This window comes from Belonocnema kinseyi, chromosome 2 (genome assembly GCF_010883055.1).
Source record: "Belonocnema kinseyi isolate 2016_QV_RU_SX_M_011 chromosome 2, B_treatae_v1, whole genome shotgun sequence".
Taxonomy (NCBI): Eukaryota; Metazoa; Arthropoda; class Insecta; order Hymenoptera; family Cynipidae; genus Belonocnema; species Belonocnema kinseyi.
This window is the reverse complement of record NC_046658.1, coordinates 125,094,127-125,109,175: the sequence shown is the minus strand read 5'-3', so window position 1 is coordinate 125,109,175 and position 15,049 is coordinate 125,094,127. Positions and strand designations below refer to the sequence as shown.

The 15,049-nt window shown below is 27.2% G+C and overlaps 2 protein-coding genes across 3 annotated transcripts in view; one reads left to right on the top strand and one right to left on the bottom strand.

The window, feature by feature from the left end:
* LOC117168283 overlaps positions 1-4,155 on the top strand; it is a 15,724-nt gene extending 11,569 nt beyond the window's left edge. Inside the window, exon 6 of the mRNA XM_033353803.1 lies at positions 77-4,155. Within this exon, the coding sequence (XP_033209694.1) occupies positions 77-4,018 (3,942 nt within the window). The 3' untranslated portion in view covers positions 4,019-4,155. The remainder of the gene's footprint in view (positions 1-76) is intronic.
* The window catches only part of LOC117168284 (adenylyl cyclase-associated protein 1), a 66,150-nt gene that overhangs the window by 20,417 nt on the left and 30,684 nt on the right, over positions 1-15,049 (bottom strand). For both annotated transcript variants that reach the window (XM_033353805.1, XM_033353804.1), the window contains 3 exons: positions 14,461-14,708; positions 11,502-11,674; positions 7,599-7,805 (listed from right to left, as the gene is read on the bottom strand). In XM_033353805.1, coding sequence (XP_033209696.1) covers positions 7,599-7,805; positions 11,502-11,674; positions 14,461-14,708 — 628 coding nt within the window. The remainder of the gene's footprint in view (positions 1-7,598; positions 7,806-11,501; positions 11,675-14,460; positions 14,709-15,049) is intronic.

Genomic DNA, 15,049 nt, shown 5'->3' with positions numbered 1-15,049 from the left:
GAAAGAATAATTTTGTAAAATGTAAAACAAAAAATTGTATTTTCAAAATGGATTAATTAATTTTTGTTTTTCTCAGTTGGAAAGAGAATCGAGTGATCTGAGTCAGGAAAGTGATCGCAACACCAAAAAGGGAGACGATGGTTGCTTAGAAAAAGCGGACGATCCAAAAATCGAAAGGCTCAGAACAGGAAAAGATCTACAATTTTCCGAAAACGATATAAACTCAACAAACGAGATCCACACACCTGGAAAATCAATCGACGAAACCTTTTATTCCTGGGCAGAAAACGAAACTACGCAAAACACACCAAGAAATGAAGTTCTTAATCTATTACCACCAAGTTTAAGTATTACTTTTCTCACCGAAACTTTACCAAAAGCTTCTTCTTCATTCGGCAAATCAACCGAATATACATTTGGAAATTCTTCGAAACATTCTCTGACTTCCATTCAAGAAAATCTTCAAGAAGTTAAAGCAAAACTGGAAAGTCTGCAAAATGATTTGCTAGCTGATGAAACAAAAGGAGATCATTCAAAGTCAAAAGAATCGGACACTCTCTCCTTTAATGATGATGAAACATTGAATAGTGGTGAATACGAACAATGTGAAAGTATCATTCAAAGTTCTTCAACTTCTCTCTCTGTTCAAAGTTATTCAAACATTTTCAAAATTCACCAACAAGTTCTTGTTCACAATCCTAATTACAATCGGTTAGATATCACAGATTCTTCGAGTGAAGAAACATCGAAATTGGAAAGCAGTAGCAGTGAATTAAATTCTGATCCAAGATTAAATTCTGATTTGGCCTTAAAATACTACAAGACAAATTTAAACATCGATCGTCTAACAACTTCCTACAACCAAAATTATCTTTCGGATCACAAGATCGAACATTCTCCAATGGATACAAGTGACGATCCAATTTCTAGTTCTTCGAGTCAAATTGATTTTTCGACTGATGAAAATTCGGATAATCAATCAACATCAGCTCTGCTTCAAGAGGCTCTGCAATTTAAGGATGCTCTTCTTTCTCAGTTGGAATTAGAAAAAGACCTGAAGAGTAGACAAAAGATAGTAAATGAAGAGGAAGATCACGATTTCAGAAAAAATCCATGGACCAAAGTTGATAATTATTTTCAAACCAAGATTCTGGACATTATCAGCGAGGAACAGTCTGCGAGCAGTTCAACGGAGAAGACAAGTAAAACCTTTATTATGCGACAATTGGAAGAAAACAAAATTTCGGATCAAAAGGAAAATTTGAAATCTCCTCTTGGCTCTACTTCCTCGGAATACCTTAGCTTCAGTACTTTATCGCAGAAGGAATCTGAAAATTCAAGGGAGTCTGCAATGGCGTCGAGGGAGTCTGCAATGGTGTTGAGAGAGTCTGCAATGGTGTTGAGAGAGTCTGCAATAGTGTTGAGAGAGTCTGTAATGGTGTCAGAGAAGGAAAATAAAAACGAGTCGCAAGTGGAGATTCCCTTACCTAACAATAAAAGAGGACTAGATAGTGAAATAAGACCTGATGATTTAGTCAAAAGATCAAAGTATACGACGCATGAAGAAGAAAAATTAATTGAGGAGGAAGAAGAAATGAGAAAAGATGAAAAAGAAATTGAAAAACAAGAGCTGAACAATTTCGAATCAGGTTCTTGTTTCCAAAAAGCCGAAGATCAATATTCGAATGCAATTTCCCGAGGATTTGATTCATCTAGCGAAGAAAGTTTAACTCAATTTATCAACGAACTCGTGAATGACAAAGCGAAAGCTGCAAACATTTCCAGGGAATCAGAAATCAATTTGAATTCCGCAAAATCTGAGAATGAATCGTCTATTCTTAAAGATGCAGAAAAAGCAGAATGTACTTTCACACTTAAAAGACGTCCAGGGTCTTTTGCTCTGGCAGAAAGTCAATCTAAAGAAAAATCACTTAAAACTTTCGACTCTGATTCTCATTCTGATTTCGAGTCATCAAATTCAGATTGTCCTCTACGAAAACGTACTCCAGGGGAAATTGAATCAGATTTGGTGATCCAAATGAAAGAAGAGGGTACGGATATTAATAAAAATAAAGATAGTGTTAATTCGGAAAATATGGAATCTAATTTTGATTTGAAAGATCCGGAGTTGAGTCCTCGATCAGTAAAGACAGTCACTGATAAAAAGTTCGAAAACTTTGAAGAAGACCAAGAGCTTACTCAAGTTTCAGAGACAAAGAGCAAAGAAGAACTTCAAGAATTAGTCCAGAAAAGAAGCGAGTATTTTCTGAAAGAAGTAATTTCAGAAAATCTTGACAGTGAAGAAAAAGTGGATGAATCAAAGTCAAATTTAAATTCTGAACAGAGCAGTAGTTTATATTTCACAGCAGAACCTTCCTCTTCCGATATTAAATTAACTTCCAAGTATTTAAATTCCTCTACTTCAATTTCAAAGTCTAATTTAGAAATCCAGGAGACAATTTTTGAAGCTCTGAATGAATCTTTGCCAGAAAATAAAACTTGTGAAAACGATTGGATAAATATTGAAGAACCGAATGTTTCCGAAGTGATGCTTATCGATTTATCGGACATCACTCCTGGGGAAAAGCCTGCTACTAAAACCCCTGAAACTTACCGAAAATCGAGCGAAACCGAAAATTCAAAAACTGATAATTTAAATATCCTTGATGCTGATTTTACGGAAAAAATTAAAGAGCATTCTTGCTTGATACCAAACAAAATTAATCCGAAGAACGAGTCAGAAAATAATTTTGATGGTAATGAAACTAGGTCTTGTGTTGAATCCAAAGATCAAAATTTGATAAGTCTGAGTGATGTTAGTATATTTGAAAAATCAAATGATAAATTTCCTAACTGTTCAAGTGCCCCCTCCTTACAACGTTTGCCGTGGAACGTGAAAAAAAATTTGACCATTCAACGCTCAAGTGATATGAGATCTAGCCGGAAAACAGAAGTAGTTGAAAAATTGAAAACTCTTCCAAAACGATCGAGTTCTAGGGAGAATTTCAAAGAAAATTCAGCAAACAGGGAACAAAAATTGAACAAAAATTCGAATAAAGAAAAACAAACGACGATGAAGACCAATTTGAATTTAAATTTAGGCAAACAGAGTGGCGATCAAAATCAGAGAAGATCCAGGTCGTTCGTATCACCTGGATTGATGCAAAAACCGGCCGAAAATACGTCAAGTATTAAATTAGCAAGGAATCTGCAGGAAGTGGATCAGCAACTTAAAATCACTTCCAAAACTTCGACAAAATCTCTCGAATCGCAAAAATCCTCCAGGTCCTGTATTCCAGTTTTAAAAACGAGATTGGAAAATATAAAAAAGGTGGACCATAAATCTCGTGCCAGAAGTCCTGCTCGAGGTCCTTTAACGATAAGTCCAAGGAATGATGATACAGATTTGAAAGAAGCTAGCCAATTTGAAACTAGAAGGGACGCAAAAGTGGAAAAAAATGGCAATGAGAAAAGTTTTGGCGATAATACTGATACTGCGAGTAATTTATTAAAAGATTTATGTACTGAACCCAATGAAAAAACAGTGATTTATGTAAACTTAGTGACAGATCAATATCAAAGCCAAAGGAAAGTAGTCGATCCAAAAAAGTTTCTCGAATACGTCAAGAGCCGAGATTTGAAGATTCAAAATATTATCAACGACGGTAAAAGCGACGATTCACAACCGAAAATTGTAACTGTACTTTCGTCAGTTGTAGATGATGATCTGCCAATGAGAAATTTGCAGAATAAATTCTCATTTCAGGTTGAACACCAAGAACGGGAAGTTTCTGCAAAACCTTCGGTAATGGACAATAGCACTTCGGTTTCCGATTTTTCGGAATTTTTTCATGACAGCAAGAGTAAAAGTAAATTTCAAATATTTCAAGTTCCCGAAGAACTGACGAAGGAGGAATATATTGATTTGCTGGATTCTTTAAATCAAGATCCGAATTTCGAACAGCTGCGGAAAATGCACAATTTGTGCAGCAAACTCGGCGTAGGTTTTCAGGAATAACCGGAAATTGCCACCGGATTCTCAACAGTAAAATTAGTCGGTCGGAACTTGTCGGTATTGCTGTACTTTTAACTCGTTTATTTTTTGAAATACTTATATTGTACATAATATGTATCGTGCAGGGAATAAAGAAACACGATCGGCGGATTTTAAAGAATCTTGGAAAATTTGAAGTGTTATTTTTCAATTAAGGTAATTGAAATTTTAAAAAATTCTGACTCTTAGTTCAACATTTTTTCGCTTTTAATAATCAAAATTGAATTGTGAATTAAAACACTCAAAGAAGAACTCTTAAATTTTTACAATCACATTGAAAAAAATATTTAATTCCGAAATCTTAAAAATAAATAAGTCCCCTTTCAGAAAAAAATTTAAATTATAAACTTATTTCCTTAAAAAACCAATAAAAATGAAAAAAAACCTATTTTATTTCAGAAAAATATGTAAGGTAAAAAGATCCTTCTTCAACTCAATTTAAATGCTAAAAATAAAAAATGGCCTTTCCCAATTCAGAAAAAATTGAGAACCAAAATTTCCCATCTTTGAACTCTATAAAAATTAAAAAAAAAAATGTCTCTTCTAGTTTAGAAAAAATTAGAAACCGAAAATTTCTCTCCTCCAACTCCGTAAAAATGTTAATAATAAAAAATTAACCTTTTCCAATTGATAACAAAAATCGAAAATAAGAATATCCTTTTTCAATTAAAATGTTAAAAATAAAAAATGGCCTCTTCCAATTCAGAAAAAAAATCAAAATTTCGTCGCTTACAGCTCTATAAAAATAAAAAAATTTACTCCAGAAATTCAGAGAAAAAAATGGTACATAAAAATTTTCTACCTTTCAAACCAATATAAATTTAAAGAAAACGAAAATTCAATACAAATGATAAAAAGAAAAAAGTTGAAGACGAAAATTTCTTACCTTCAGGCTCAATAAGCCTGTTAAAAATTAAAAATTGTCCTTTTTTCAATTCATAAAATATATAAACTCAAAATTGCCCTCGTTTCAAGATCAATAAAAATGTTTAAAATACCAAATTTACTAGCTTTCAACTCAATAAAAATGTAAAAGACAAAAGAGTTACTCTTCCAATTCGGGCAAAAAAATAAATCCAAAACTTCCTCCTTTCCAAGTTGCTAAAAATCTTAACAATTAGAAGCTCCTTCTTCCAATTCAGGAATGCTAAAAATAAAAAATTACCCCTTCCAATGCAGAAAAATATTGAAAATAAAAATGTCTTCTCGAAATCAGAAAAAATTAAAATCCAAAATTTCCTCTCTACCAACACGATAAAAATCTTAAAAAATAAAAAATAGTTCTTCCAATTCAAACAAAAATTTCCTCAATTTCGAGTTCAATAAAAATCTTAAAAACAAAAAATTTCCCTCTTCCAGTTCAGAAAAAAATTAAACACAGAAATTTGCTCTCTTCCAACTAAATAAAAATATTAATAATAAAAAATTACCCTCTTTCTATTTAGAAAAAATATTGAAAATAAGAAATTTCGCCCTTTAACTCAATAAAAACACTAAAAAGAAAAAATAGCTCCTTCCAATTCGGAGAACAATGGGAAAAAGGTCCTCTTGCAGCTCAGCAAAAATTAAAGACGAAAATATCGTCCCTTTCAATTCAATAAACTTGTTAAAAATTGTACTTCTAATTTATAAAATATATAAAATAAAAAAGCACTCGTTTTAAAATCAATAAAAAATTTTAAATTACCAAATTCACCCACCTTTTACTCAATAAAAAGTTTAAAACAAAAAAAGTTCTTTAAATTCTGGGGAAAAAATAAATATAAAATTCCCTCCCTTCCAACTTCATCAAACCCTTAAAAATTATAAATTCCCTTTTCCAATTAAGAAAAAATTCAAAACAGAATTTGTCTCTCTTTACACTCAAAAAAATTATTCAAAATAAAAAAATTACCCTTTTCCAATTTAGAAAAAATATTAAAAATAAGAAGTTGCCCTCTTGAACTCCATAAAAACACTTTAAAACAAAAATCACCTCTTCCAATTCAGAAAAAAGAATAAATAAGAAAAATTCCATCCCTTCCAATTCCAACAAAAAATGTAAAAAACAAATCCTCTTTCAATTCGGAACAAATTAAATACCAAAATTTCCTCTCTTCCAATTCGATAAAAATCTTAAAAAATTGTTCCTCTTCCAATTAAAAAAAAAATTTCACCAATTTCAAACTCAATAAAAATGTTTAAAACCAAAAACGTCCCTCTTCCAGTTCAGAAAAAATTAAACACAGAAATTTTCTCCCTTCCAACCTAATAAAAATATTAATAGTAAAAAATTACACTTTTCCAATTTAGAAAAAAATATTAAAAATAAGAAGTTTCACCCTTCAACTCAATAAAAACACTGAAAAGAAAAAATAGCCTTTCCAAATCGGAAAAAAATGAAAATAAAAAATTCTTCCTTTAAACTCAATACAAATTATAAGAAGAAAAAAGGGCCTCTTACAGTTCAGAAAAAATTAGAGACGAAAATTTCCTTTCTTCCAACTCAAAAAATTTGTTAAAAATTAAAAATTGTCCTTCCAATTCATAAAATATGTAAAATCAAAAAAGCACTCGTTTCAAAATCAATAAAAATGTTAAAAATACAAAATTTATCCACCTTCAACTCAATACAAATTTAAAAAAGAAAAAAAGTTCTTCTTTAAATTCTGGGGAAAAAAATAAATATAAAATTCCCTCCCTTCCCACTTGATCAAAACCATAAGAATTAAAAACTTCCTCTTAAAATTCAGAAAAAATTGAAAAGAGAATTTGCCTTTCTTCACACAATGTTAAAAATAAAAAAATTACCCTCTTTCAATTTGGAAAAAATATTTAAAGAAGAAGTACCCTCTTGAACTCAATAAAAATAATTTACAACAAAAATCGCCTCTTCCAATTCAGAAAAAAAGGATAAATAAGAAAAATTCCATCCCTTCCAACTCCAATAAAACTGTAAAAAAACAAATCATCTCTCATTTCGGAAAAAAATTAAATACCAAAATTTCTTCCCTTTCTTTTAAAACCAGATTTGTGAAATACAAAAAATTTTATACATAAATCCTTTAGCGTTGAATTATTTTAATCTTAAGTCTTTTTAAAAGATTAATTATTTAATTTTTATTCATACACCAAAATTCGACACTCCCAAATTAATATATTTTTTAATGGAACAATTGAAATTGTAAAGTTCGAAGTTTGAATTAAGCTCTCTGAAATTTTGATCTATTCATGGCTTCAAATATTTTAATTGCGTAATTTTTCAAAATTAAATTTTAAAATTCTTTGAATTGATAATGTGCCTACGCTCAAAAATAAAAACCTAAAATTGAAAATTTGTAAAGTAACCAATTTTCAAAGTAGGCGTTGTTAACTAAATGATTTAATAATTTAAAAAGTTAACAATTGAACCTGAACATTACAAGAAAAAGCTGAAATCGAAACTGAATAGAAATTTTCTTCTAACATCAGTCAAACTGCTGGGCAAAAAATAAATAAACAAATCAAATAAAATCAAATTAAAAAATATTTAAAAAAATAAAACAATTTGAAGTTTAATACACACCTGCATTTGGCAACTTTGACAGTTAACAAACTCGATGCTCGAAACGAGCGAATCGAAAACAACGGAAGATTTTCTGCAGGAGTCGATAACAACAGAATTGACTTTTCCTTTGATAACTAATGTACTGTCTTGGCAGCGGTACATGTAGATGACATTGTTCATCTCTGCATTCTCGACGAGTAGATTTTTATTGCCCTTGTGGTACTCCTAAAAACGAGATTTCAATTATTTTCAGACTTGACAGAATAAAATGTCCTCAAAATAAGAGAAATGGAGTGATTATTAAAATAAATCAATTATTTTGAATAAAATTATTGCAGGTATTTACTATATTGAATTCAATATGAAACAGATTTTCAACAACAAAATTAATTTGGAACAAATTAGTTGAAACTTTTAATTAAATGTAGTCGAATTTTCAATCAAGAAGATAATTTTTTTTTCGCTAAAAAAAACGCATTTTCAACCAAATGGATAAATTTCTAAATAAAATTATGAATCTTGAAGCAAAGAAATGATTTTTTAACAAAGTAGTTTCACTTTCAACTATGTACAGTTTAATTTCAAGCAAAAAAGATTAATTTTTATCCAAAAAGATGAATTTGCAACCCAAAAGATTAATTTTGTACCAAAAAACGAAAAATCTGCAACAAAAAAAAATGATTTTTCAACAAACAAGATTAATTTTGATACTAAAAAGTACGAATTTTCCATCAATGAAACAATTTTTAACAAAGTAGCTCAACTTTCAACCAAGTACGGTTGAATTTTAACCAAAAAAGATTAATTTTCATCCGAAAAGATGAATTTTCAACCCAAAAGATTAATTTTGTACCAAAAAATGACAAATCTTCAACAAAACAGATGAATTTTCAACTAAATAGTTCACTTTTAAACTAATAAAGATCAATTTTTAACCAAAAAATTAATTTTCAGTTAAAACGATTATTTATCTACCAGGGAAAAACGAAATTTCGACGAAAAAAGATGAATTATCAACGAAAAATGTAGTAGTCGATATATAGACCAAAGAGATGAATTTTCAACAAAGAAGATTAATTTTGATACTAAAAAATACGAATTTTCAATCAATGAAGCGATTTTTTAACGAAATAATTCCACTTTCAACCAAGTACGGTTGAATTTTAACCAAAAAATATTCATTTTCATCCAAAAAGATGAATTTTCAACCCAAAAGATTAATTTTGTACCGAAAAATCACAAATCTTCAACAAAACTGATAAATTTTCAAATAAATAGTTGAATTTTAAACTAAAAAAGACAAATTTTTAACCAAAAATATTATAGTTTAATTTTCAGTTAAAATGTTTATTTTTCTACCAAAGAAAAATGAATTTCCGCCGAAAAAAGATGAATTACCAACAAAAAATGTAACGGTGGATATTTCATCCAACAAAAGAATTTTCTTTTACATAAAAAATAGTTCAATTCAACTAAATGGATGAATATTTAAACAAAAATATTATTTTTTTCCAAAAAATTATACTTTCAACCAAGTATAATTGGATTTTCAACAAGAAAATTAATTTTCAACCAAGAAGATTATTTTTCTATAAAAGAAAGACGAATTTTCAATAAAATAGTTAAACCTTTACCTACAAAAGAACAAATTTCAATTAAAAATATAAATTTTCAACCAAAAGTGGAATAATTACATTTTTAGTTAAGAAAATGTAAAAAAACTAATTCTCAAGAAAATTGTTAAATTTTCAACCAAATAGATGAAGTTTCAACTAAAATGATGACTTTGTAATTTAAAAATGAATTTTCAACAGAAGAGTTCAACATTTAAATAAATAATTGAATTTTCAAGCAAAAAGATTAATTTTCTACCAAAAATTACAAATTTGTAACAAAATACATCAATTTTTAATGAAATACTTGACATTTTAGATTTTCAGTTAAAACCAGTACTTTTCACCAAAAGAAAAATTAATTTCCTACCAAAAAAGGTGAATTATCAACAGGAAATGTAATAGTTGATATTTCAACCAAAAAATATTTTATTTTTACATAAAAAACAGTTGAATTCATTCAAAGCGATGAATTTTCAGCCAAAAAATTAATTTTTAACAAAATAATTAGACTTTTAACCAAGTATAGCCGAAGTTTCAACCAAAAATAGTATAACATTTTTTTTTTAAATTAAAACGCTCAATTATTAACCGACAATAGAATTGTTATTTTCCAGTTAAAAAAATTAATTTTCAATCAATCCAAAAAAAACTAATTTCCAAAAAAATAGATGAATTTTGTACGAAAAAGATTAATTCTCAATGAAAAATTTAATAGTTGAATTTTCAACTAAAAAGATCAATTTTTAACAAAAAATAGAATAAAAAAAATTTTTAAGCTAAACAAATAAATCTTCGAAAAAAAAATTTTCAACAACATATTAGAAATTTTGATCAAAAGAGATGAATTATGAATAGAAAATTCAATAGTAGACTTTTCAGTAAAAATGAATTAAATTGTTATATAAAACTGTTGAATTTTCAACATCAAAGTTCATTTTAAGCCAACTAACATAAATTTTCAACAAAAAGAAACTTTTTAAATAAAACAGTTAAATTTTTCAGCCAAAAAGTTTATTTTCAACCAAACAGTTAAATTTTCAACCAAAAAAAACGAATTTTAAAGAGAACTGTTAAATTGTGCAGGAAAAAAAAATTCAACAAAACATTTTAATTTTCCACTCGAAAATATGAAATTGAAGGCAAAAGTTCGTTTTTAACAAAACGGTTGATTTTAAACTTTAATTTTCAATCAAGTAGAAAAATTTTGTATAAATACAAATACAAAATTTATGAAAAAATACATACATTGTTAAATAGAAATGTCAAATTCCGAACTAATAATGAAATAGTTACATTTCCAGGGAAAAAATTAACTTTCAACGACAACAAAACTAATTTAATAGTTGGATTTTCAACCAAAAATATATAGAATAGTTACAATTATCAGTTAAAAAAATTAATTTCCCACAAAAAAATTAATTTTAAACAAAATAACAGAATTTTAAACCATATAATAGAATTTTTAACAAAATGAGATAAATTCTGAATATAAAAAATAGTAGACTTTTCAATTAAAATGAATTACCTTATAACAAACAATAGTGGAATTTTCAACATCAAAGTTAATTTTAAACCAGGTTTTTTCAACAAAAAGAAACTTTTCTATCAAAATAGATGATTTTTTAACCCAAAATGACGCATATGCAATAGAACTGTTAAATTTTTCAGGCAAAAAAAAAGAATTTTCTACAAAGCATTTGAATTTTCCACCAAAAAATATGAATTTTTAACGCAAAAGTTTGCTTTTAAAAAAACAGTTTATTTTAAACTAAAAAAGATTTTTAACTTTTAATAACAAATGGTTTAGTTGTACTTGCAGTTCACAATTTTTTTCATTCAGAAAAAAGCAACAAATTTTCAACAAATATAGTTAAATTTTCAATTAAAAAATGTCAATTACCAACCCAAAATAAAATAATTAAATTTAGAGTTAAAAGATCATTTTCGACCAAAAATAAGAATATGCAACAATGTAATTAAATTTGTAACCAAATAGATAAATTTTCAATTATAAAAATAAATCTTCAACTAATAAAATTAATTTTTAACAAAAAAAAGTTTAACTTTCAATCAAAAAGGTTAATTTTATGTGAAAAATATTTAAATTTGTCGATAAAAAATTAATTTTCACAAAAAAAAACCGAGAACGAGGGAAAAATTTTTGAAAACGGGAGGAAAAATAATTCTTTCAAAAAAGGGGAAGAGAGGGAAACAGAGGAAAAATTGTGTAGCCTATATTTTTTTTTATATGAGATTGTGCACTTTTGTAGAAATGCGAACTAAATCGTTTAAAATAAATAATTACCACAAGCCATTTTTTCCCGTCGCGGGTGAAAACGGGAGGTTTGTCGATTGGCGCATTTGCTGGCAATGTGTTTTTCACCGTAGATCCTGTCGCTGGAGCTTTGAAAGGCGCGGGACCAGTTCTTAAATTGGGATTCTTATGTGTCTGCATCTCTGATGTGACTTTCTTCAAATCTGGAATATTTTTTAACATAAACCATTAATTTCTTACCAAAAAAGACAAATTTTCTATAAAATACATACATTTTCCACTAATTAGTTCAGTTTTAAACTAAAAAAAATAAATAAACAAAAAAATGAATAATTATATTTTCTGTTATAAGAATTAAATGAAAAAAAAATTCAACAAAATAGTTAAATTTTCAACCAAAGATGAATCTTGAAAGAAAAAAAATTAATTCTCGGCGAAAAGTGTAATGGTTGATATTTCCGCAAAAAAATATGAAGCTTCTACCAAGAAAGATTTTTTAGTCAATAAAGTTAAAAACAAAACTTTTATCCAAAATATTGAATTTTCCATTGAAAAAAAAAACTTTCTACAAAACATTTAAGTCTTCAACCCAAAAATATAAATTTTTAACGAAATAAATAAATTTTCAACAAAAAAGATGATTTTCTACCAAAAACAATTGAGTTCTCGACCAAAATAATTAAAATTTCAACCCAGAAATACGAATTTCAATTAAATAAATTATTTAATTTTCAACCCCAAATACATGCACTTTCAACTAAAAAAGATACATTTTCCAGAAAAAAATAAAAGTTAAATTTTCAGTTAAAAAGTTAATTTTTAACTATTGAAAAACGAATTTTCAACAAAGGAAATTAATTTTCAACCCAAAACTTCAGAATAACACCTTACATAATTTGGAGATCAACCCTGAATTTCAAAATGAATTTGTGAAATATTTTAAATCTTGTTGAAAATTTTGAAAACTTGGAAATATTTGTGAAATCTTTTAAATCTGCATGAAATATTTAATAAAATTTCTTAAATGTTTGCGTAATCTTTTCAGACCTTTGAAATTCTTTCGCAGTATTTTGAAATCATTCTGAAATCTTGTAAAATATTTTAAAATCATTTAAATCATTGTGAAATATTTGAAATCCTTATAATATTTTTTTAAATCTTGGAAATACTTGTAAAATCTTTTAAATCTGTGTGTAATGTTAAAAATCTTTAATAATTTTTCAAAATCTTTTATAATCTTTCAGATTTTATAATAATGATTGAAATATTATGAAATCCTTGTGAAGGCTTCTGAAATCTTCAAATAACCATTGAAATTTTTGTGAAATATTTTTGAAAACTATATGCATTACTCGAAATCTTTATGAAATTATTAAAAATCTTTGAAATTGTAGTGAAATATTGCCGAAGTCTTTGTAAAGTTCTCGAAATCTTTATTAAATAATTTTTAATATTTGACATTGTTCTGAAATACTTTAAAATCCCTATGAAATGTTTTGAAATCTTCAAAATCTTTGATATTTTTCTAACATTTTTAAAATCTTTGAAATTTTGGTGAAATCTTCCTGAATTCTTCGTAGATTCCTCGAAATCTTTATGAAATCATTTAAAATTTTTGACATTTTTTTTTTAATCCTCGTGAAATGTTTTTAAATCTTGAAAACCTTTAAAATCTTTAATATTTGTCTAAAATGTTAAAAATCTTTGATATTTTTGTGAAATCTTTCTGAAGTCTTTGTAAAATCCTTGAAATCTTTATGAAATGATTTTAAATGTTTGAAATTTTTCTGAAATTTTTTTAAATCCTTGTGCAATGGTTTGAAATATTTGAAGTCTTTGATATTTTTCTAACATTTTTAAAATCTTTGAAATTAAACCTCGTCAAATGGTCTGAAATCTTTAAAATCTTTAATATTTTTCTAACATTTTGAAAATCATTGAAATTTTAGTGAAATCTTCCTGAAGTCCTTGTAAATTCCTTGAAATCTTTAAGAAATCATTTAAAAATTTTTTTTTAAAAACCTCGTGAAATTGTATGAAATCCTTAAAATCTTTGATATTTGTTTAAAATGTTTGGAATATTTGTGAAAACTTCCTAAAGTCTTTGTAGATTCCCCGAAATCTTGATGAAATCATTTTAAATTTTCGAAATTTTTGTGAAATACTTCAAAATCCTCGTGAAATGTTTTAAAATCTGTAAAAGCTTTGATATTTGTTTAAAATCTTTGTAATATTATGGTAACTATTGATATATTATAAAATCCTTGTCAAATATTTGACATTTTTGTGGCTTTTCTTGAAACCTTAGAATTATTTGTGAAATCTTTTAAATCTGAGTGAAATATTTGTAATTCTTGTGAAATCTTTTTTAAAAAATCGTAAACATAAACAATCTTTGTTAAATATTTTGAAATATTTTGAAATATTTTGAAATCTTTGAATTCTGAAATCTTTCTGGATTCCTTGAAATCTTCATGAAATCTTGGAATCATTTGCAAAATCTTACAAATCTGTATAAAATATGACAAATTTCTGTGAAATCTTTTGAAATCATTGAACTAATTCTGAATTCTTTTAAATCATTTAAATCTTTAATAACGTTTAATATATTTATAAAATATTTGAATTTCTTGTCAAATCTTTGTAATTTTTTTTTAAATTCTGAAATATTCGTACATTTTTCTAAAATTATTGCATATTTTTTTTTAATCTTTTGAAATCCTTGAAACCTTTTTAAATTTAAAGAATTATTGTGAAATATTTTTGATTCTTTGAGATTCTTTATACATTTCTAAAATCTTTGAAATAATTCAGAAACCCTTGAAATCTCCTGACATCCTTGTAAAATGATTGAAATCTTTTGAAATTATAGAACATATATCGGCCGAGTATCATTGAAATCTTCAAATCTGATATACCCTCAAAATTCGAGTGATCAAACCTTCGAAAAACATGTACAAACGTAAAAACAAAAAGAAAAACGACTTACTTCTAGTGATATTTTCTCCCTGGTTAATCTCGGCAAAAAGTGCACTTCTGTCGTCATTCTCAACTGCTTCAACTTCACCAACTGGCATTGAAGGTGGCGGGGGTGGAGGAAGTCCGCCTGCAGGAGGTGGAGGAACAGATCCTCCTTTTGCCCAAACTAATCCCGTTGTATGATTTTTCCGCACATATTGCTGCAACTCGGTTAAAGTTTGTACCCATGCTTTGGCCCACTCAACGTGCGTTTTGTCTCTGAGGATTACAAAAAAGGATAGTTTTTCAAGAAAACAGGGAAACATATTGTTTAAAATTTTTAAAAATTGTGAGTACTATATTGAATTCAATTTAAAATGCTTTCAATTCCTCAAATTTCAAGTGTTAATATATCTAATTTTCAACATAGATAAATTTCAAACAAAATAGTTAAATTTTCAACCAAAAAGATGAACTTTCATTAAAAAAGTTAATTTCCTGCCGGAAAAGGTCCCGTTCAATTTTCAGTTAAAACAATTTGTAAATCCTCAACCAAAGATATGACTTTTCAAATAAAATGATGAATCTACAACGAAAAAAAAAAATGAATTTTCAACGTA